The sequence below is a fragment of the Chiloscyllium punctatum genome, chromosome 2 (genome assembly GCF_047496795.1).
Source record: "Chiloscyllium punctatum isolate Juve2018m chromosome 2, sChiPun1.3, whole genome shotgun sequence".
Taxonomy (NCBI): domain Eukaryota; kingdom Metazoa; phylum Chordata; class Chondrichthyes; order Orectolobiformes; family Hemiscylliidae; genus Chiloscyllium; species Chiloscyllium punctatum.
Window position 1 is genome coordinate 53611752 of NC_092740.1, and position 25147 is coordinate 53636898.

Below are 25147 nucleotides of genomic sequence, written 5' to 3' on the forward strand. Positions count from 1 at the left end.
TTAAGGAGAATCCAAAGGGTTTTTACAAATACATTAAGGACGAAAGGGTAACTAGGGAGAGAATAGGGGCCCTCAAAAGATCAGCGAGGCAGCTTTGGTGTGGAGCCGCAGGACATGGGGGAGGTACTAAACGAGTATTTTGCGTCAGTATTTACTGTGGAGAAGTGCATGGAAAATGTAGAATGTGGAGAATTAGATGGTGAAATCTTGAAAAAGATCGATGTTACAGAGGATGATGTGTTAGATGCCTTGAAATGCATAAAGGTGGATAAATCCCAGGACATGATCTGCTAGGGAAGTGATTGCTGAGCCTCTTACTGAGATACTTGTATCATCGATAGTCACAACGAGGTGCCAGAATACTGGAGGTTGGCTAACTTGGTACCATTATGTCAGAAAGGTGGTAAGGTCAAGCCAGGGAACTATAGATTAATGAGTTTGACATCACTGGTGGGTAAGTTGTTGGAGAGAATCCTGAGGGACAGGATTTATCTGTATTTGAAAAGGCAAGGACTGATTAGAGATAGTCAGCATGGCTTTGTGCATGGGAAATCATGTCTCACAAACTTCATTGAGTTTTTAAAAAAAGTAATACAGAAGATTGATGAGGGCAGAGCTGTGTACGTGATCTATATGGACTTCAGTAAGGCGTGCAACAAGGTTCCCCATGGGAGACTGGTTAGCAAGGTTGGATCTCATGGCATACAGAGAGAACCAGCCACTTGGATACAGAACTGGCTCGAAGGTAGAAGACAGAGGGTGGTGGTAGAGGTTGTTTTTCCGACTGGAAGGCCTGTGGCCAGTGGAGTGCCACACGAATTGGTACTGGGTCCTCTAATTTTTGTCATTTTATATAAATGATTTGGATGTGAGCATAAGAGGTATTGTAAGTAAGTTTGCAGATGACACCAAAATTGGAGGTCGACAGCGAAGAAGGTTACCTCAGATTACAACATGATGTTGATTAGATGAGCCAATGGGCTGAGGAGAGGCAGATGGAGTTTAATTTAGGTAAATACAAGGTGCTGCATTTTGGGAAAACAAATCTTAGCAGGACTTATACACTTAAGGTCGTTCGGAGTATGGCTGAACAAAGAGACCTTGGAGTGCAGGGTCATAACTCCTTGAAAGTGAAATCGCAGGTAGTTAGTATAGAGAAGAAGGCGTTTGGTATGCTTTCTTTTATTGGTCAGATAATTGAAGATAGGAGTTGGGAAGTCATGCTGCGGCTGTACAAGGCATTGGTTTGGCCACTTTTAGAATATTGTGTGCAATTCTGGTCTCCTTCCTATTGGAAAGATGTTGTGAAACTTGAAAGGGTTCAGAAAAAAATTACAAGGATATTGCCAGGGTTTGAGGATTTGAGCTCTCTGGAGAGGTTGAATAGGCTGGGGCTGTTTTCTCTAGAGCTCGAGGGCTGAGGGGTGACCTCCAAAGAGGATTATAAAATTATAAGGGGCATGGATAGGATAAATAGACCAAGTCTTTTCCCTGGGTTGGGGGAGTTCAGAACTAGAGGGCATAGGTTTAGGGTGAGAGAGGAAAGATATAAAAGAGATCTTGGGACAACTCTTTCATGCAGAGTGTGGTAGTGTGTATGGAATGAGCTGCCAGAGGAAGTGGTGGAGGCTGGTACAATTGCAACATTTAAGAGGCATCTGGATGGCTATATGAATAGGGAGGGTTTAGAGTGATATGGGCCAAGTGCTGGCAAGTGGGACTAGATTAGGTTAGGATATTTGGTCGTCATGGACGAGTTGGACCGAAGGGTCTGTTTCCATGCTGTACATCTCTATGACTCTGAGTATTAGCGACCAGCAATGGAACAGTGTATTTCAATTTTCAGCAAATGTTTGAAGTCCTCTGCAGAAGACTGTTAGCAAAATTAACAGAAATGTACTTGCATGGAGTTAAGGTTGGTTTCATGGGCAATAAAAAGAGCAGGAATAAATGTATAAATTTTGTGTTGTGACGAATGTGTGGTTCTGCAAGGATCAGTACTTTGGCTCCAGGTGTTCACATATATGACAGTCATCCGAATGTTGGGACCAAATGTAATACAGTAGAACCCCCGGATCCGTGGATTCAGTTTCTGTGGTTTCAGTTATCCGTGGTTTACCGTGGCCCGAAAATATTACATGGAACCTTCCAGAAATAATTCGAGGGCTGCTGGGAGGTAACATCCCATTTAAATGGTAGGGTTTGCTATTATCTATGGTTTCGGGCATCTGCGTACTACCAGAAGAAACAGGCAATCGCCTGTATTTCCACATTCTCGGCTCAGTCAAAGCTGGGTGGAAATGTGTGTTGTGATGATGCAGAGTGGCTTAAAGAGGATTTTGATAAGTGAGTTAGTAAGAACATGGCAGAACAAGGAATATAATGTGTAAAATTATGAGTTGATCCACTTTGTTAGGAGGAACGGATATGAATTTTTTCTTAAATGGTAAAAAGTGTAGAAAGTGTAAATGTACAAAGGAACCAAGGTGTTCTTGTCAATAAGTTGCTGGAGACTAACGTGCAAGTGCAGCAAAAAGTTAGGAATATGTTATCCTTTCACACAAGGAGATTTGAATACAAGAGTAGAAAAGTCTTCAACTGCACCCCTTACTTCGAAATTAGTTCGTGCAATTGAGGGAGTGCACCGAACTTTCACCAGGTCTGATCCCAATGATTGGATTGGCCTACCAAGAGAGATTGGGAAAATTGGGCCTGCATTCTCTAGCATTTCAAAAAATGAGAGGTAATTTCATTAATCTCTACAAAATATTTAAGCAGATATACAGGTTAGATGCAGTTAAGATGTTACCTCTTATTGTGCAATGTTGAACCAGGCACAGTACCAAAATAATGATGAAGCCATCTCGGACCAGGATGAGGATATTATTTCTTTTTACTCAAGGTTGTGAATCTTTGGAATTCTGTGCTCCAGAGGGCTGTGGAAGGTTTGTCATTGATTAGGTTTAGAGATTGATATCTACTCTCAATGGACACGAAGTAATATGAGGATAGCGTAGGGGAAGAAAAGCATTAAAGTGGGTGATTGGTCAGGATAATATTGATTGATGGAGCGTGTTTGGCTCAAGTGCCTATTCATGTTCTTATGACCCATGTTCCTAAATCTATTAGAACAAACCTTTTTCAGTCCTGTGATCTGCTTTCCTACTTCAAAGAATTGCCTAAATCCAGAGGAATTATACCAATGAGGTACAGGTAGTTTAGACCTTGCAAATATCTCAAAGGATTTACAGGAACTATCGACTGAACTTTAATCTTAGAGACAGAAAATGAGATTAGATTAGATTAGATTACCTACAGTGTGGAAACAGGCCCTTTGGCCAAACAAGTCCACACCAATCCTCCGAAGAGCAAGCCACCCAGACCCACTCCCCTACATTTACCCTGACCAATGCCGCGAACACTAGGGGCAATTTAGCATGGCCAGTTCACCCAACCTGATCATCTTTGGACTGTGGGAGGAAACCGGAGCAGCTGGAGGAAACCCACGCAGACATGGAGAGAATGTGCAAACTCCACCCAGACAGTTGCCCGAGGCAGGAATTGAACCCGGGTCCCTGGCGCTGTGAGGCAGCAGTGCCAACCACTGAGCCACCGTGCTGCCCACAAGAGCTGGAGGATTTCCTATGTCATGATCCTTCCTCTTGACTGACCTTGCCCACCAGCCTCTTTTTACGGACTAATGCTCCAAATACAGTGGGCAAACTTATCCCTGAAAGTTGCTTGGAAAATTCAGTCATGGGGATTCACAATCTGAGAAGAGTTACCCCTGTAAGTTGAATGGACAAAATCTCTGATGCTCCACAATCACAGGGGTTGTTCCCCCAGGCCAGGAAGGTATAGGAGATGGAGCTGCCAAGCTGCTGTGGAGAAGATGGTATCAGGTCACTGGGGTGGGCGAAAGGGAGAAAACAGTTTAAAACTTTTTAACAGTGGAATACTCAGCTATGTGAGAATTAGAAGTTTAAGTCACTGAATTACTGAATTCAATGTTTACCCCCAAGGTTACAGCTTCTAACACATGGCTACAAATGTTCAGGAACTATGTGGGAGTGAAATGTAGTGAATGCCATTGTAATGACTGCTGTGACTGTTGGATGATTTTAATACTAAATGATTGAATTTCATAAACGTTTATGTTTATATATATCACACCTCAAAGTATATTGAAGTGAATATTTTGAGATGCAGCATTCATATTGTTTCAATTAACAGTTACAACAGTTCTCTTTTAGGTAATATGGATGTGTGGGGTGGAAAACAATGCAATACACTGCAGTGTGTCCTCTGACCTCTCTGTCTCGCATATTCTCACGCTCTCTGGCGCTCACTTTCTCTTGCACTCACTGAATCTCGCATCTCGCTCTCTCGCTGTCTTGTTCGCACTCTCACTCTTGCACGCGCGCACACATATATACATAATATACTTTACGCAGGTAAAGAATACCTAATTAATAACACATGTCAGTGAATGTAGGTGAGGAAAACCTTGTTTTTGGGTCCTTCCTACCTCTGCATCACCAATAAGACTTCCTGTAGGTTTTGCGGTATCCGTTGTTTCCCTTACTCCAGTGCAGCCTTCAATATTGTCAGTGCTCACTGATCCTGGTATTGACACAAAGCTTTTTATTCACTCATGGGATGTGGGGAGGTCGTTGGCTGGCTAGCATTTATTGCCCATCCGTAGTTTCTCTTAAGAAGGTCATGGTAATCTGCCCTCAGTTTATAATCCATTTCTGGGCATAGATTTTAGTAGTGGTGAAATTAATCCATATGCTGTCATAGTTAGCAGATTTTTTGAGACAATCGTTTGTATAATCAATTAAAAAAATTTAGTGGTTCAAGCTACTTTGGTAATGTTTGTTCCTACTATGTACTTGATTGCAATATATAATGTTTGGTAGCTCTTAAGTTTGAAATACTTGAGTATTTTCATGTTTCAGTATAGTGCACTTATAATTTCACCTTGAAAACTTTTGACAGGCATTATATTATATTGCAGAATCCGAAAAAGAATTACATGTATTTAGCCTATTAGTCAGTTGAGTTTTTTAAATATAGACAGTTCATTGCTTATGATATTGATGATCTATTTAAAAATATGTACACATTTTATTCCAGTATAGAGGAAATCATTGAGCACTATAGGAAGGAGCAGATTGTTGAAGGTTATTACCTCATAGATCCTGTCCCCTTGCAGGTGAGTTGCAATCTGTCCAAAGAAAGCATTATTACAAAATTCATCACATGATTTTAAATTCTTAAAGTATAGGTGTTTGGCTTTTTCAATGACTTCTTTAAATGTGCAGAGGGTAAACTTAGTGTGATCCATTCACTGTTCCAATGTATTTTTGTTGTTTCTGAAGTATTCCCATTTATTTTTACATGTTCTTTGTATTTTTATTATTTTGCTGGCCATTGCAAATACGTATGTTAATCTACAAATTTTAGACTATGGCATATGTGACCATAATCCAGTTAGACAGAATCCAAATTTGTATCATAAAGTTTCTCCAGAGGAAGGGCATAGTTTTAGTGTGATGGACACCTGTGAAAATGCAAATTTTTGGTTCTAAGAGTTTTGAAGAAATGTTTGCTTGTAGAAATTAATATACCTTTCATGATAATGTTCACACTTGCTATAATGCTGTAATTTCTACTGAAAAGATGTAGGAACAGATGTAGGCCGTTTGGTCCATTGAGTCCACTCTGCCATTAAATGTGACCATGTTAATCTGATGATTTTCAGCTCTATTTTGCTGCCTTTGCCCCGAAACCTTTGATTCCCTTACTATTAAGAAGTCTGTCAGTGTCAGCCTTGAACATACTTCATGACCCAGCTTTGACAGCCCTCAATGGTAAAGAATTCCACAGATTCATCACTCTTTGAGAGAAAATATTGCTACTTATCTCCATCTTAAATAGGTGATGCCTTATTCTGAGATTATGCCCTCTGGTTCTAGACTCTCAAAAGGCGAAACAAACCTTCAGCATCTGCCTAGTCCATAAGAATGTTCTATATTTCAACAAGGTATAAACTCCAGTGAGATCAAACCCAATCTGCTCGCCCACTCCTCATTAGAAAAGCTTCCATACATGGGAATGACCAAACAACCTTTTGAGGTTTGGCCCCTAATTCACACTCTGCTGTAGTTTTCTGCAGTCTTTTCTCATTTAAATAATATTCACTCTTCTATTCTTCATGCCAAAGTGCATAACATCACCCTTTACATTCTGTCTGGTAAGTTTTTGTCCACTCCTGTCTATATCATCTGTAGACTCCTTAAGTTATCCTCATTACTTGCCCTCCCTATTTTTATGTCATCTACAAATTTGGCGATAATACATTGATTTGGGTGATGGAAGTCATTCATACATATTCTACATAACTTTGTCCCCAGGACTGATCCCTGTGATCACAACTTGCATTTTCAGTATGTGAAACTGTCTCCTTAATCACAACAACCTGTCTTCTTTCAGTTAGACAATCATCTAGTATAGAGTGAACATGGCTTAATGAAGGAAAAGATATGTTTGACAAATCCGGGTTTGTTTGAGGATGGAATGGAACCAGGAGCATAGATAAGGGGGAGTCAGTGGATCTGATTTGCTTGGATTTCAGAAGGCTTTAGATGAGGTCCCACTGAGACATTAATATGCAAAATGAAAACTCATGAGGTTGTGTACAGAAACAAATTGAGAACTTGTTGGCGGACAAGAGCAATAAATAGGAATAAATGGGTCTTTTTGGAGTGGCAAGCAGTGACCAGTCAGGTACCACAGTGATCAATGCTATTTGCAATAAATACTAATTAGTTGAGGAAACTGCATATTGTATTTCCAAGTTTACAGATGAAACAGAACTGGATGGGAGTGTATGCTTTAAGGAGGATGCTTAATAAGTGAGCTGTTGCATGGAAGATGCAGATTAATGTGGATAAATGTTAGCAAAAATAGGCAGGCAGATTATTATCTGAATGACAAGAGGAGTAGGTGCAACAAGACCTGGGTGACCTTTTACACCAGTCACTAAAAGTAAACATGCAGGTGCAATAGGCAGTGAAGTGGGTAAATGATTTGTAGGCCTTTATAGCAACAGTCAGAGATCCAAAGTACAGAAAAATGCTGTTTGACCCATTACATCTGTGCTCATCAAAAATAGTCACATAACAACTCTAATCGCATTTTACAGCACTTGGGCCAAAGCCTTCTGTGCCTTAGTATTGTAAGGGCATATCTAAATTAAATGTTGTGAAGGTTTCTGCCTCTCACTACCCTTGTAGGCAGTGAGTTATAGACTCTCTCAATCCTCTGAATGAAAATTGTTGCCTCACATCTCCTCTAAACCTTCTACCCCATACCTTTTAAATCTATGCCCTCCGGTCATCTATTCCTCTATCAAGTGGAAAACTTTTCTCATGTCTGTCTTATCTGTATCCCTCACAATTTTATACATCTCAGTCATGACCCCTCTGCATCTCCTCTGCTGTAAAGGGAAAAAAACCCAGTCTGCCCAATCTCTCTTTTATAACTGAATCTTTGCAACCCAGGCAGCATTCTGGTAAATCTTAAAGGGCTAGACAGGGTAAATGCTGAGTATGTCTCCCCTCTTGGACTAGGGGACATTCTCTCAGAATGAAGAAGTACCAATTTAAGACTGAGATGAGGAGGAATTTCTTCTGGGAGTTGTCTTTCGAACTTCTTGCTACTGAGAACCCTGGGGACAGTGTCCTTGTGCATAATTATAAGGCTGAAGAAGGTAGATTTCTGATCAGTAGGGGAATTAAGGGTGATGGGGAAAATGCAGGAAAGTGGGCCTGAGGAAATTCAGATCAGCTATGATCCAGTTGGATGGTGGAGCAGGCTTGAAGAGTTGAATGGTCTTCTATATTCTGTTTCTATTCTTGTACTAACAAAGTCAGTCCTCCACTCTTTTCCTTTCTGTCTGTGCTTTAAAAAGGTCTCTACCCTGAATGCTCAATTCCCAGCTTCGATTTGCTTGTGACCATGAATCTTTAAAGACTATAAAACTACTAAATTTTACCTTTATCCCTGCTGTTAGTGCATTTATTTTGATTCAAAGACCACATACATTCAACTAAATAGCCAATAACTTTGCTCTTTTTTTGTACCTCCCATTGATCTTGTTTGCTTCACATTTTTCATGCTTGTATTCTCTGACCCTTTCTGTTCTACTCTGGGTATCACTATCAAAATAGGTACCTTGCAATGCTGCTGTATCTTTGTTTTGCAAGCCCATATCCTCATGTTCTCCTTCCTTTCCCACCCCCACCCCCAAAAATTTAAAGCCCAACTATGGCTTGAATTATTGAATTTCCCAAGGCAGTGGTCCTAGCACAGTTCAAATGGTCCATCCAACTAGAACAGCTCCCTTCTACGTTATCACTGGTGTCAGTACCCCATGAACTGATACCCTTTTCTGCCACATCAAAAGTTCAGCCCTGCATTTAAATCTTAGTTTATTTACCTTATGCCAGTCATAAGGTCATAATCCTGAGATTATCATCTAAGGGTTCGTATTTTAGTTTATCTTATGTTCAAAATCTTTCTGCAGATCTTCTTTTCCAGTCCTCTTACTGTTGCTAGTACCAACGTGGATAACAACTGGATTCCCCTCTTTGTGCTCTAAGTTCTTCTCCAAAACCAAGACTATGTAATTTAACCCTGATACGAGGCCGACCACACATCATTCAGTGCTTCCATTCATAGTTGAAGAGAACAGTATCTAATTATACTTTACCCCTATCAACTTTACATTGTTATTTTCTCCCCTGCATTGATTGGCTCCCTGTAGCATGGTGTTGTGATCCGGTCCCTCCCAGTTTCCACTTTCATCCATAAGAGTTGTTCCTTGGGTCCCCATGCGTGTCTCATTATAATAACACACACCTATCCTTGATTACAGACCAAGTTTGAATGACTTAATTTAATAGGTGTGACTGCCGCTTGGACCAAAGTTTCCAGGTAGCTTACCCCCCTCTCTGACATCTTCAGCTTAGACTCCTATCCTCGACTCTGATCCAAAGTTGCTGTAGCTGCAAATAAGAGTTAGGGTTGAATCATTTTGGTGTCCAACAGGTCCCGTGTACTACAGCTACATCGTGTGAACTGCCATCACGATTGCATTTAGTTAAGTAATTATTGGAAATCACACTAGTATCCCTGCTCTTTGCCCTCCAATGAATTATTTCCCTTTTTAATGCATTACTGTCATTCTTATACATAACCAGTTCTTTATCTTTTTGCTTCTTTATTAAAGTAGAAGACAAGAGTCTTCAACATAAAAAAGTGAAAATAAAGTTTTCAGTTTAAGACTGAAAATACTAACTACTGTAATGAGTTGCTGCCTTGAGGCAAAAGTCAACTAAACGCCTATTTCCTTTTGCTGAACTCCTTGAGAGGCTTAACTCCCTTGCTGTAATGTAACCCATTTGCACTGTCTTGGATACTTGCATATGTTTAAAAATGTGTTGCTGGAAAAGCGCAGCAGGTCAGGCAGCATCAAAGGAGAAAGGGGATCGACGTTTCGGGCATAAGCCCTTCTTCAGGAATCAGGCTTATGCCCGAAACGTCGATTCTCCTTCTCCTTTGCTGCCTGACCTGCTGCGCTTTTTCAGCAACACATTTTTAAGCTCTGATCCCCAGCATCTGCAGTCCTCACTTTCTCCTACTTGCATATGTTCCCAACGCAAAGATTTAGCTCACTCAATAAATGAAGGTTCATTTTCAGCCGGTTCTTTATTAAGCTGCTCTTTCAATGCACCTATTGAAAATAAGCCATCTCAAAGCTTGCAGCAGACTTTGTCCCTGCTGATTTCTCTTGATGCAAACTACAAATTACAGTCTAAAGAACTTCCACAAGTTGAAGATCTAGACATTTTCTTACACAGTAAATTATTTCTCACTCCACTAGATGAATCTTAGAATTCTTACTGTGCAGAATGACTCCATTTGGCCCATCATGCCTGGATTGCTTCTCTTACATAACGGTAGTCTCCTGCTTTTTCTTTATATCCTTCCACACAGTTTCAAACCAAATAATCATCCCAGTGCCCTCTTGAATGCCTCAATTGAATCTGTCTCCATCACATTTCCAGCCAGTACATGCCAAACCCTAACTACTCGCCTGTGTGAAGTTTTTGTTTCCCTCACATCACCCTTGCTTCACTTACACTTCATTTTAAATCTATGCTCTTTCATTTTTTTTTAAGAACAAGAACACTTCTCCCCATTTACACTGTCCAGCCTGCTAATAATTCCGAAATCCTCTATCCATGAAGAACAGTCCCAATCTCTTCAATCTGCCTTAATGAAGTTTCTCATATTCTTGTAAATTCCTTCTGCACTCTCTCTCGAATGCATGATATGGCACCCCACAACTATATACATTACTCCAGGTAGTCCGACAAGTGTCTTGCTCAAGTTCAACATCTTGCTCTTGTACTCCATTCCCCTATTATTAAAGCTGAGAACTATGCTTTGCTAGTAGCTGTTCTCCACCTATCTTGACACTTTCAGTGATCTGTTCTACATCCCATTTAGCATTTTACTGCCTACTTTCTACTATCTTTCCATGCTCTTCTAACTAAAGTGTATCACTTCACACTTTTTTGCATTGAACCTCATTTGTCATGTGTCCACCCACTCCACTAATTTGTCAGTGTCCTTCTGGAGTTCCACACAATCTTCCTCATAGTTCATTATTGTTGCAAGTTTTGTGTCATCTGCAATCTTTGAAATAATACCCTGCACACTAAGGTCCAGGCCATTAATCTATATCAAGGAAAATAAGTGTTTAAATAGCCCCCTCCCAAGAAGTATCCATTGACCATTTACTCTGTTTGTATCTACTGTCCCTTTTTAATACTGTTATGTATCACTTTCCTTAAAAGTCTGTTTTGTGGAATGAGTCCATACGTCCTCTTTATCACTTATTTAAGAATGCTGTCTCCCAAGACAAATGATAATCTTCTTTCGCTGTATTTGTTAACTGGATAATTAGGTAATTAATGGATGTCCATAAGAAAAGGTATTATTTGGAACTGGTGACCCAAAAGTTTCTTTGGTTGCTTTGAGTCCGAATAATGACATGTGAACTAAAACGAAATACGGTCTAAACCAAAGCAGTCAGTTCTGTTTTCTTTTTTCTCTGAAGGACAGTTCTAATAATGAACTATATTGTTGAATTTTCTTTGTTTCTTTTATATCAGTTTAACACCCAATCAAAATTAGGTGTAATGGGGCAATTAAGTGGTTTCCCTTTGGAGTTTTTATATTTGCAGGACAAAGCAGTGTAGCTGCAACATTTTTGATATGAATCCAGGTTTGTTTTTGGTTGTGACAGGTGTGGACTGTCGATGAATAAATCACGACTTGTTGTCCAGTATTAGTAAACTCTGTTGAGCCGAATTAGTAGTTTTAATTACAAAGGAACATGACTATTATACTGCAGATTTTAGTTCTGACATTGCATAATTTTGTAGTTGACTTTTACCCTTTCAGGTTTGCTATTTGGATAATTGAGTTAATGAAAGATTTTAATCTTCTTCAGCATCAAGAGCAAGTACTCAGTGAGTATGATGGTAGAGAAATATACAATACAATCCGGCGCAAGCCAAAGGATGCACTTTATAAGAATATAGTGAAGGATGGCTACCTCTGGAAAAAAAGTAAGAAACCTATCTTGGAGATTGTTGAATTTGACTCCTCCTCATAATCAAACAATTGGTTTCAGACCTTTTGTGTGGTTGCTACTGGAAGAAAGTAATTTTCCGTTGTTGAATTTATAAACTAAACCACCTAATAATTTTGTGCTGATTTAGCTCCTTTCTTTCGCTTGGGCAATATTTTTGTTGATTAGCATAACTACAGAACACCATAAAATGACCTGAAAAGCATGTTGACCTACATGTGTGCCAAGTCTACACATGATGAAACTATACCTTAATCATTAGTCAGTTGCAAGACTAAGACCTGAAATATTAGTTGTTTTTCTATCCACAAGTCTGTCAGATATGTGGTGTTTTTTTTTATTTTAGATTTTCAGCATGTATTGTATGTTGCTTTTACATTAATCATAACCTCCTTTTAAAGACTAACAAAATTGATGAGAAAAGTAAAGGACAATATAGGAAAATATATTGGGGAATTTCTGTTTATCTCTCAGGTATAATGTCAGAATATCCAGGAAATACTTGATATAAAATCCTCCTAATCCAAGCTGTACAATATGCACCCTATTGGAAGAATTGTTTGCATTGATAGAACTAAATATGAAGGATGTGATTACCATTAGAGTCCTGTTTGCAAGGCTGGAACTTGCATATTGAAGACTATTTGACATTTCAGGAAGACCGAAAATGAGCTAAACGTAGTAGGCTAGCCCTGTTAGTTGAGTATAACACTGATACAGTTTTGAATGCTAAGTATGACCTAAAAGATTAAGATATAAAATCAGTTTAGAAAGATAGGAAATGGAAGAGGTTGTTTGTGGCCCCATGATAGTAATAAAACCTTAAAGTTGAGTATGCCGGAATAAATAAATGGAACATGTAAACAAGCCACTGCAATAATCATGGGTGATTTTATTCCAAACGTCGATGGAGTGAGTCAGATTGGCAATAATAACTTTAAAAAATTCTTATAGTAGTACATTCTTGTGCCAACCAGTATTAGACCTGGTATTGAACAGCAAGATGGGATTAATTTATAACCGCCTAAGGATTTCACATTCTGTTTTGAGCATTTGGATTCTTTCAAATAGAATGGAAATTGATTACATCCTTTCTAGAATGAATTTGAGCTATAATCGTGTATAATATCAGAATAAAGAGCCAACTGTTTCTGATCCTTTCCCATAACTTTTTTTCTGAACTACAGACCTTAAATGTGTTTTTATTCCAGGCAAAGGTAAACGATGGAAAAACTTGTATTTCATTTTGGAAGGGAATGATTCCCAACTAATCTATTTTGAAAGTGAAAAGAGAGCCACAAAACCAAAAGGATTAATAGACCTCAGTGTTTGTACTGTATATGGAGTTCATGACAGTCTGTTTGGCAGGTGAGAATACTTAAATATTTAAGTACTTGTCTTTTCATATTAAGTATCTTAAGATTTTTTAATGTCCTGTTGCAAGAAATTTCTAATTGTTCCAATACCCAATATAACTATCATTGATAAGCATTTTATGATACTTTCAAGTACAATCTGTGTTCCTCCATGGGACAATGGCATAGTGGTAATGTCACTGGACTAGTAATCCAGAACCCCAGGCTATGGTTCTCAGGGCAAGGTTTCTAATCCTACCATCAAATTTGAATTCAATAAAATTATGAAATGTAAAATTAATCAAGTGGCAATCATATCTACTGTTTGAGCCCATGTGGTTCATTTGATATCCTTTTAGGGAAAGGCGTCTGCCATCCTTATGAGCTTTGAACTGAATGTGACTTCAGATAGACAGTGCATTTGACTCTTAACTGCCCTTTGGGCAATTAGGGATATGCAATAAATACTGACCTGGCCGTCATTCCTTGAAAGAATATTTTCAAAAAACGTTTTGCCTTCTAAACAAAATATGTCTTTGTTTCATCGCAGTCTGTTAAAAATATACGGTGTGAACCATTTATGACATACAGCATAGAAACGTACAGCACAGAACAGGCCCTTCGGCTCACGATGTTGTGCCGAGGATTAATCCTAATCTAAAATAAAATAACCTAAACTACACACCCCTCAATTCACTGCTGTTCATGTGCATGTCCAGCAGGCGCTTAAATGTCCCTCATGACTCTGATTCCACCACACAGCTAGCAATGCATTCCATGCATTCACAACTCTGCGTAAAGAACCTACCTCTGACGTCTCCTCTATACCTTCCTCCTAATATCTTAAAACTATGATCCCTGGTGCCAGTCAATTCTGCTGTGGGGAAAAGTCTCTGGCTATTGTCTCTATCCATGCCTCTCATTACCTTGTATACTTCGATCAGGTTACCTCTCTTCCTCCTCCTCTCCAGCAGGAAAAGTCCAAGCTTAGTCAACCTCTCTTTGTAAGATGAGCCCTCCAGTTCCAGGCAGCATCCTGGTAAACCTTTGCACCCTCTCCAAAGGCTCTCTATCTTTCCTGTCGTAGGGTGACCAGAACTGGACACAATATTCCAAGTGTGGTCCCACCAGGCTCTTGTAGAGCTGCAGCAAAACCTCGAGGCTCTTAAACTCGATCCCCCTGTTAATGAAAGCCAAAACACCTTATGCTTTCTTTACAACCCTATCCACTCAGTGAGGGATCTATGCACTTGAACCAAGATCCCTCTGTCCCTCCACACTGCCAAGAATCCTATCTTTAATTCTAGATTCAGCCTTCAAGTTCAACCTTCCAAAATGCATCACTTCGCATTTATCCAAATTGAACTCTATCTGCCATTTCTCAGTCGAGCTCTGCATCCTGCCTATGTCACGCTGCAGCCTGCAATAGCCCTCAATACTATCAACGGCACCTCCAACCTTTGTGTCATCGGCAAATTTACTAACTCACCCCTCAACCTCCTCATCCAAATCATTTTTAAAAACTACAAAGAGCAGAAGCCCAGGAACAGAGCCCTGCGGGACACCGCTCACCACTGACCTCCAGGCAGAATACTTTTCATCTGAAACCACTCTCTCCCTTCTGTCAGCCAACCAATTCTGAATCCAGACAGCCAAATCTCCCTGTATCCCATACCTTCTGACTTTATGAATGAACCTACCATGGGGAACCTTATCAAATGCCTTGCTGAAGTCCAGATACACCAAATCCACTGCTTGACCTTGGTCGACCTGTCTCATCACCATCTCAAAGAACTCAATAAGATTTGAGAGGCGTGACCTGCCCCTCACAAAGCCATGCTGACTGCCTTTAATCGCGCTATGCTTTTCCAAATAGTCATAAATCCTATCCCTCCAGAATTCTTTCCAAAACATTGCTGATCAGAGATGTAAGACTGACTGGTGTGTAATTGCCAGGGATTTCCCTATTCGCCTCCCTCCAATCCTCCGGTACGACTCTCGTGGAGAATAAGGAGGCAAAGATCTTCGTCAGCGGCTTAACAACTTCCTTGCTTTCCGAAGCAACCTAGGATAAATATGGTTTGGCCCTGGGGACTTATCAATCTTAATGTTTCCCAAAATTTCCAGCACATCAATTTCATCAATCTTGATAAGTTCAAGCCTGTTACCCAGCTCCTCAAAGTTCTCATTCACAACAAGGTCCCTTTCCTTAGTGAAAACCAAAGCAGAAAACCCATTTAAGGCTTCCCCTACCTGCTCAGACTCCACGCACAAGTTCTCTATGCTATCCCTGATCGGTCCTACCTGCTCCTTGATCATTCTCTTATTTCTCATGTATGTGCCAAATACCTTTGGGTTCACCCTAATCCTTTCTGCCAAGCCTTTTTCGTGCCCTGTCCTGGTTCTCCTCAATCCATTTCTGACCTCCTTTCTAGAAAGCCTGTAATCCTCTAAAGGTATGCTAGATCCTTGTTTCCTGCTGCTTTCTTCATTTTGATGAGAAGGCTCCTTAATCTTGCCCCTTCTTACCTGTCTCAGAGGAACAAATTTGTGCATCACTTGCAAGAACTACTCCTTAAACAGTCTCCACATGTCTGTTATGCCCTGTCTGTGGAACAATCGCTTCCAGTCTGCACTTCCTAACTTCTGTCTGATAGTGTCATAATTTCCTTTTCCCCAGTTAAATATCTTCCCTTGGTAACTGCGCCTTTCCCTCTCCAAGGCTATGGTAAATGTGAGGCAGTTGTGGTCACTGTCATCAAAGTGTTCTCCCACCGCAAGATCTGACACTTGTCCTGGCTCATTGCCAAGCAGCAAATCCAAAATGGCCTCTCCCCTCATCGGCCTGTTGATATACTGAGTAAGGAAACCCTCCTGAACACACCTGACAAAAATGGCTCCATCTAAACCATTTGCACTATGGAGGTTCCAGTCAATATTGGGAAAATTGAAGTTATCCATAACAACAACCTTGTTACATCTGCAGTTTTCAAAGATCTGCCCACCTATGAGTTCTTCAATCTCCCTACTGTTATTACGGGATCTGTAGAAAACCCCCAATGAGGTGGCTGCTCCCTTGCTGTATCTAACTTCCACCCATACTGACTCAGTAGACAAACCTTCCTCAACAGCCTTCGTTTCTGTAGCTGTGATGCGCTCCCTGAATATCAATGCTGCACCCCCTTTTTTTCCACCCTTCCTGTTCTTTTTAAACATTCTAAACCCTGGAACATCTAGCAACCATTCCTGCCCCTGTGAAACCCACGTCAGCATTATGGCCACAACACCATAGTGCCAAGTACTGTGCTCTAAGTTAACATCTCTTATTTCTGACACTCCTTGCGTTAAAGCAGACACACTTTAACCGATCCCTTTGTTCCATCACATGAATAACCTTACCGATAGATTCACTACATCGTGTCATTTCCCCATATCTAAGTACTTCACCTCTCAGAAATGAAGCTCTGGTTCCCACCCAAACCCCTTCCTACCTCCCGCCAGGTAATCTAGTTTAAAACCTCCCAAACCACACGAGCAAATCTCCCACCCAACACATTTGTGCACCTCCAGTTCAGGTGCAACCTGTCCTTCGTGTACACATTTCACCTTCTCCAGAAGGCATCCCAATGATCTAAATATCTGAAGAAGCCCTCCCTCCCACACCAGCTCCGCAGCCACGTGTTAAGCTGCACTTGTGCCTATTCCTCACCTCACTGTCTCGTAGCACTGGTAGCAAACCTGAGAACACTACTCTACTCGTCCTGCTCTTCAGCTTCCAACCTAGCTCTCTATAGCTACTTATCAGATCCTCAATCCCTTCCCGGCTATGTCATTGGTGCCAATATGTACCACGATTTCTGGCTGCTCACCCTCCCCCTTCAGAATCCTGTAAACCCAATCGGCGACATCCAGCATCGTGGCACCAGAAAGGCAACATACTTTCCGGGAGTCCAGTTCCTGACCACAAAATCTCCTGTCAATCCGTCTAACTATTGAGTTCCCTACCACTAGCGCTTTTCTATTACCCCCCCTCACCCCTTCCCTTCTAAGCCTCGATGCCAGGTTCAGTGCCAGAGACCTGATAACTATGGTTTTCCCCTGGTAGGCTGTCCCACCAGCAGTATCCACAACAGTATACTTATTGCTGAGGGGAATGGCCACAGGGGATCCCTGCTCTACCTATTGGTTCCCTTTCCTCCCCCTGACTGTAACCCAGCTGTCCTTATCCTGTGTCTGCAGAGTGACCACCTCCCTGTTCATCCTCTCAATTTCTCCCTCAGCCTCCCAGATGATCCTCAGTTCCTTCAGCTCCAGTTCCCTAACTCAATTTTTGAGGAGCTGGAATTGGGTGCACTTCCCGCAGATGTGGTCGGCAGAGGCATGTGTCATGTGTCTCACCTGCCATATTGTGCAGGAGGAACATACAACAGCCCTATCAGCCATACCCCGCTAATCTGAAAGCCCACACAGGACTAATAAGGAAGAGAAGAGAAGAAAAGAAGATAGAAATGAGAATACCTGAAAACTTACTGAGTTTACAGACCCTTAGTAAGGTTAGAGGTGGTGGATGGGAGGGAGGCCCTACAGTGTAGGGTCTCCGATTTAGATCTTACCCACTTTAAAAACTTCCCGGCAGCTCTTGTTTCTTTCCGCCCTCTCTCTTCACTCTGTTCAAAGTGAAAGCCTGACTGTCAAGCTAAGTCTGTTTTTATGTGGGAAAAGCTGACTCACTCAGCTGACTTACTCAGCAGCCCTCGTTTCTCTCTGCCCTCTCTCCTCGCCGCTCTGTTCAACATTTCTTCACAACTTTCTTTATAATAATGCAACTTGAAAATTTTCCCTTGACTACCTTGTAATTTATCACCAAATAAGGTATACTGATAACCGTATCTAATTTTATATTCAGATAATTTGGTTGCCAATTATAGTTGACAATCTGGAAAAAATATTTTCATTTATTAAACATTATTTTGAATATTATGCGATCTGGAGACTGACTGAAGGTAGATATAATAGATATACAGAAATATTTAGTAATACAGTTTTCACTTTTTGGAACTTCGCTTTGAATCTAGCCCAGAGAAGGAAGATTCAAGCCTCTTCGCAGGGTACTAGGATTCTTTTGAGAATCATGCTTTGGTTGTCTTTAAGTTTCCATTAATTGTGGGACTACTACAACATAACTTCATGTTCATTGTACACACTTTGAGCCTTAAGTTAATTAGCATGGAAAAATGAAAATGAAATGAAAATAGTGATTTCTGAGGCAGGTTTAAGTGCCACTTTTACGAGAAAGTATTGTGCACAAAAGGCTGATGCTGAAGGAAAGAAATGTTCCTGTTCCCAGTGTTTGTATTCAAGAGATATAAATATGCACAGAATGCAGAAATTGGCTGATCCATTGGGCAAAAGCTAGCAGTAGTTTAAGTGTTTTAATGAAATCATAAATCTACGGAAATAATATATTGCAAAATAAAGCCTCTAACTGTTCTCACACTTAAAAGTGACACAACACCAGGTTATAGTCCGACAGGTTTATTTGGAAGTACAAGCTTTCGTCAGATAGCAGTGCTCCAAAAGCTTGTACTTCCAAATAATCTTATTGGACCATAACATGGTGTTGTGTAATTTTTAACTTTGTCCACCCCAGTCCAACACTGGCATCTCCACTAATTACTTCCCTGGGCTTAATTACAAAGTGGAAATTGCCACTGATTTCTGGTTTTCTTTGAAATGGTATAAATTTATCTATTGTTCAAAGTTGTTTTTATGTGTATATACCATTTGATGTTTTCAGCGCTTCAACATGGAATAATCCAAAACAAAACCCAAGCACTTCCTCCTTGATTTCCTTCTCTCACCGTCTGTCTCAAAGATTTATTTCTTCCCTTAACTAGAGCTTGTGTCAAGCATTCCATGCTTTGGGAATCCGGAGAACTCTTTTTTTAACTAAACTGGAAAAACTTAGTCATAAAACTTTGACTCAGATTAAGTAACATTATTAAAGGTGAATTTATTTTGTGCCCACATTAATTGAAAAGAAGATAAGAAGGCAAAACTTCTCAGGTTTGCTGGCAATCTGCCTCCACCTTTCTTTTTAAAAAGTCTAATTAATCTGATCAAAACTTTGAAAACCTGACGAAATTACAGGAAAAGTGCATATTACTTCAATAGAACTCCAGAAGGATTTGATCATTTTAAGAAACTGCTAATTGGAATTGCAACGAATGGCAAATGATTGGCCTTATTACGAAATGATTAAGTGCCAGGATATGAGAAAAGGCATAATGGACAGCTACTTTAATTGTCCAGATGTGACCCATGACACCTTTCAAAAACCTGTGTTAAGAGCTTAACAATTCACACATACACACGCACACACATGTATATATTAATGTTTTAGATTACTGTGAAAAATTGTAACTCAAAGTTTGTAAGTGATCCAAAGTTAGATGGTATTGAAATTCATGTAGGTGGAAATACAAAATTACAGAGATTTTGATTGAATGTGCTAAACTCTAGTAAATGGACTTTATTTTACTGAATAGCAAAATTATTTATTTTAGGTCTTAAAAGGATTAAGCCAAGTACTTTATAAAAGGTACAGGGCCATCATGAGGGGCATAGATAAGGTGATTGGCAAGGGTCTTTTCCTGAGGGTGGGGGAGTTCAAAGGGAATTTAAGGTGAGAGGAGAAATATTTTAAAGGATATGAGGGGCATCTTTTTGTTTTAAACCAAGAGAGTGGTTCATGTGTGGAATGAACTGCCAGACAAAGTGGTGGATGCATATACGATTAGAACATTTGAAAGATGTTTGGAAAGATTCATGAAAAGGAAAGATCTAGAGGAATACAGGCCAAGTGCTGGCAGGTAGGACAAGTTTATTTTGTGAACATGGTCGCCGTGGACTGGTTGGAATGAAGGGTATATTTCCATGCTGTATGACTATCACTCTTAAGTATGTGGGTTGTGAAAGCGTCTGGAAAAATAATCATAATTGCTAATTAGCTGCTGGCCTTTTTATCTGAAGGCTTAGAATATATGTGATTAGAAGTCAGGCTTCATTTGTGTAAAGCCCTGTTTAGACCTTTCCTGGAGAAATGTAAGCATTTGTAAGCATCCCACCTTAGCAAGAATACACTGACTTTGTTTGGAGTGCTGTGTAGTTAACCAAAATGATACCTATCACCCATGTATTAAATGGAATGATTTCACATGCTACGTTATAATTTGATTCAAGTTTTCAAAATATTAAGAGCACATAGTGAACTTTTTCCTCTGGTTAGTAAGTACAGGATTTATTCGGCATGGTCTTGAAAATTTGATCAGATGTTATGGAAGCAAAATTAGGAAATCATTTCATACAAAGGGCAGTTGACGTTTAGAATTCTCTCCCACAAATTCTAAGTCAAGTGTTCATTTTAAAAACTGAGGTTGATAGATCTCTGTTTGCTAAGAACAGGTATTTGGCGTTAGTTCGCTGATCATCCACCATTGATCACTGGAATAGACTGAAGGGACCAACTGTCCTACTTTTGCTTCTATACTCTTAAAATAATTAAATGAATCAATCTCCAAGCCACACAAATGACGTCAGTGCCACTGACCATCTATAACTTGCATTAACAAGAGATTCTCCATTTTCAAACCAATCCTTTATAATTACATTTTTAACGTACCAATAATTTTTCCATTTGTACTTGTGATGGAGGGTGGTAGCATCCTTTTCATGATGTGTTATTTGATTTTCTGTTTGGAGAAAAAGGTAGATTGCACTGCAGCCTAGCATAGGCTGTTCAATAGTCTTTTCAACGTAACTGGTTTATTTTCATGTTTGTCCTCCAAACTGATCAATAGTGCTGATCTTGTATAACAAATATCCTGTTATATTCCTCTCCAAACATATAACTAACTTACTGGTAAGGTTTGTTGTCATCTCAAGATGATAGTCAGTCACGCACTCACTCACCTTAGCTTGAATTGCCATTGTGCCAGGCGATCGAAATTGCTAACCATTATTTGGTTATTCCCATAACACTGTGAACTTGTTCCCATCAATCGATTTCATTTTAAAAGTTACTATTAAGTCTGCTTCTGCCACCATTACTGCTAGTGTATTCCCTGCCATAGTAACTTACTGCATGAAAGCAATGATTCCTCATGGCATATCTGGATCTTATTCCAAATACTTTCAGAGTATATTGACTGACAATTTTTCTGATACTGAAATCCGCCCCAAAAGGGTTCATAATTCTGAACACTTCTTTCAAATCTCCTCTTCTAATGAAGTGTCAACAACTTGAAACAGCAACTCTTTCTCTTCACAGATGCTGCTTAACCCATTGAATATTTCCAGCATTTTGTGCTTTTCAGCACTTTCAGTATTTTGACTTCTCAGCTTGAAGTGAAACAATTTATTCAGCTTCTCTCTATTAGTGAAGTCCCTCATCTGGGCTACCATTCTAATAAAGCTCTTTTATATCCCCTCCATGCCCTTCACATCTTTCCCAGAATGTCATGCCAGGAATTGAACATATACTGAGACCTAACCATTGTTTTATAAGGGTTTTATGACCTCCTTGATATTGTACTTTTATGTCTGATTTAACAAAGGCAAGGATTACTCTTGTTTTTTCCAGCCTTCTGAACTTGCCATCTTCCAACTTGCATGCTTCCTCCACTACTTCAGTGTTTATCATGGTCCCCATCACCACACTTCTCTTCCCCCCGCCCCCCCATATTAACTTATCTTCCTCTACAGCATGAACAAACTTCAGCTAGGATGTTCAGCTGAGCTCTGTTTGAAGTGCCATCTATTTTATCTTGGGCAAATCCTTTGTAGTTCAGAACTTTCCACTACCCAGATATTTTGAAGCAGGTCTCTCTCATGCAATTTTCCAGCTACATCTTCATTTGCAATAACAGTGCATTGCACAGTTGATAATCCTCCTTTTCTGTGAAAAATTTATAAAAAGTCTACAACTCCTTAAGAAAGCTATTTGGTCCATCATGCCTCAGTTGGTTCTTTGCAAGAATATTGTATTTCGTCCAAACATCATTTTTTTTTTGTCTATAAACACTCGACGGATACATTTATGAAAGTGTCTACAATAGGCAATTTGGTTAGAATGACATCATTATGTTTTCCCCTCCCGTTGCGTTCTTCAACCTCTGCTACAGATTCACTTTATCAGCTACGTCCTTTAGGACCTGACCAGCTTGGTCAGTATTGGCATTGTTGAGCCACTCTTTCAATGGACATGCAAGGCCCCCACCAGGAGTACATTGTCCACTTTTGGTATCCCCTGTGCTTTCTCCAAGTGGTACTCAACATTTTGGACATATCGTTATAGTAGGAAGTCACCTGGGAATGTTATTCCTCAAACAGGGTTTTTGTTAGTTCAGGTGGTTTCTTCCATTACGATTTTTAAAATATGTACCTATAAAAATATAAAATACATGGAAATATTGGTTACAGGATTAAATATAGTTTATTGTTTCCAAGATACAGAGAAATTTCTCTCTGGTAAACAGAATAAAATCTGCATTCCTATTTCAAAATAAGAAAGTTTTTAAATCATTCAGTAGTTTATAACCACCATTATTTCTAGATAAATGGCTGTGTCTCAAATACGTATACTTTAACATCAGCAGCCATTTCTAGTGAAAATATTTCGCAATTTTTGCACAATTGACCACTGTTATTTTGCCTAGTTTTTCATCACTTTTATAGCAAGGGAACTTAAAATAGTTGAAAATCAAAGTACTTTAGACAATGAAAAGGCATCGTTATGGAAATGTTCTTCGAAATATCTGTGATGGGATAAACAATAAATGCTTCAAGTTATTGGCCTTTCATTTGAACTTGGGAATCATTGATCTGATATGCTAACTTTTTCTCTCTTCTTCATTGTTAACTGACCTGAGTATTTCTAGCATTTTGTGATTATGTATTCTGTAATCTCTATTGATAGGACTAGGGACTAGTTCATTTCTACATTTTGCAGTTTTCTGGTTTATAGAATGATGTTAGAATGTCTAATCAAAATTACATAAACCATAAAAACACACTTGTTGGTTAAAAACATTATGAAACATTTTAAAAAGTTGTACTTATCCAAATCCTCTAGGAGAAACAGTGGTGTACTGATAATTTCACTGGAATAGGAACCCAGAACCCCAGGCCAATGTTCTGGAGACATGGGTTGAAATAACACCATGACAAATAGCAGAATTTGAATTCCAGAAAGCAGGAATTTGTTCAGAATCTGTTTCTGTTCTAAGTGCTAAAATTATGTTGAGATACTTCAGCCTGATCAAAGATTTAAGATTTTTATAGATTTTGATTTCCAAACTGTAGAAATAATAGTCTATTAATTGTACAATGGTTATCAGCAAAAAGAGTAGACAAACATTTTTGAATTTGAAATAACTGTCTTCATGAGGTGCTAGTTGTCTTTTAAAACTTGCTTTTTCAGCACTCACCTATGTGTCAAATAGGTGAATAAATTAGAATTGAGCCAATATTTATGAAACATGCGTTGATATCAAAAAATGCAGTTTGATTAATTTAAAGTAGTTTTCAAAGATTATTTGTATTTCATGGTTTAAGTTGTTGCCTTTAATTTCTTTTTTCTTAGGCCAAACTGTTTTCAAATAGTAGTGCAGCACTTTAGTGAAGACCATTATATCTTCTACTTTGCAACGGAAACTCCAGAACAGGTTCAGGTAAAATGTTGATCACTAACCTTGAAATGTCTGTGTTAACCAAATGTACAGTTATGCTAACTTCTGATAACAAAATAAACTGACAGGGATATTTGAATTGTTATAACGATCTTGCAGAGCTCTTAGCGATGAACAAGGTGATGTTCATGTTATATTTCCAAAATTAGTACATGTAAGTTCTTAAAAACATTTCATTGTTGTGTATAGATTAGACTTTTGAAATGTAGGATCCAAATAATATAAAGATGCATTATATGCTTAGAAACAGAACTGCTTAGTGTGCAATAGTGTGGTTTTTACCCGATTTGAAAATCTTCCTTTACCTTATATAGTTGGTTGAATAATTTGTCAAAGTTAAATAAAAGATGAAAATGAAGTTAGTAATTATTTAGTGCTATCTCGATATTCATGATAAATATTTTCTGCTTTTATAGGACTGGATGAAGTGCTTGCATGTATTTTGCAGTAACTTGAAAAAACCACTGCCATCAACCTCCAACAAGCGTCTTCGACAGGTAAAAAGAAGAAGGATTTTGTTCACTCATTTACAGGGCTTAAAAAGTGAAGTTAAAGTGGATGGGACAGCGTGAGGTTGGTGTAGATTTCCTGACCTTTGGAGATGTTGGACCTGGAAAATTAGATAGAAGCAACATTTGGTACATTATCCCATATCTTTTTACCTACTCCTATTTTCTCATGGTGCAATGTGTGGCCACGCTCTCTCAGAATTTTGTGTAGCAGTGGCAGGAAGCCAGTTGAAGTATTTAAAGAGCTAATTTCTCATGACAGTGGCTCTTCATCTACAGTGCATAACTCACATGCAGCTTCTGGAACTGGGCAACTCAGGAGATGAATGCTACGCAGGGCATCTTGAAGCCTGAAAATGAATTATACTCCAAACAATAAAATAAAGATAGCAGCAACTATCACATCGGTCATTGACAGAGATTTGCTATTAGAGTATTAGCTTAATGTAGGTATTGTTACTGATCATATTGGGGTTGAAGAATTTACTCCTGATTCCTGCAGCATAATGCCCTAGTGTCTTCGAGCATACCAATCTGTTCTGAGCTTGGAAGTTGACCATTGAGGAAGAACTGCCACAGCGGGGTGACCAAGAATGGGAAAAGCTGCAGCATGCAATGCTTCCTCAAATAGTTCGCTACAATAGAGTGATTTGCACTGGCCAGAAATAGATGATAATTAATCCTAACACATTTTTTGAGATAAAGTCAGTTTCATGGACCTCTCCGAATCATGTAATCGAAGTTTCCTCTTTTACTTGAATATTATTGAATTGTGCTGCTCTCCAATCACAAGTCGCCATGCAG

The 25147-nt window shown here is 39.3% G+C and overlaps 1 protein-coding gene across 2 annotated transcripts in view; it reads left to right on the forward strand.

Moving 5' to 3' along the window:
- rasa1b (RAS p21 protein activator (GTPase activating protein) 1b) overlaps positions 1–25147 on the forward strand; it is a 192723-nt gene that overhangs the window by 87651 nt on the left and 79925 nt on the right. For both annotated transcript variants that reach the window (XM_072582822.1, XM_072582817.1), the window contains exons 10-14: positions 5140–5218; positions 11591–11708; positions 12943–13099; positions 23729–23816; positions 24251–24331. In XM_072582822.1, coding sequence (XP_072438923.1) covers positions 5140–5218; positions 11591–11708; positions 12943–13099; positions 23729–23816; positions 24251–24331 — 523 coding nt within the window. The remainder of the gene's footprint in view (positions 1–5139; positions 5219–11590; positions 11709–12942; positions 13100–23728; positions 23817–24250; positions 24332–25147) is intronic.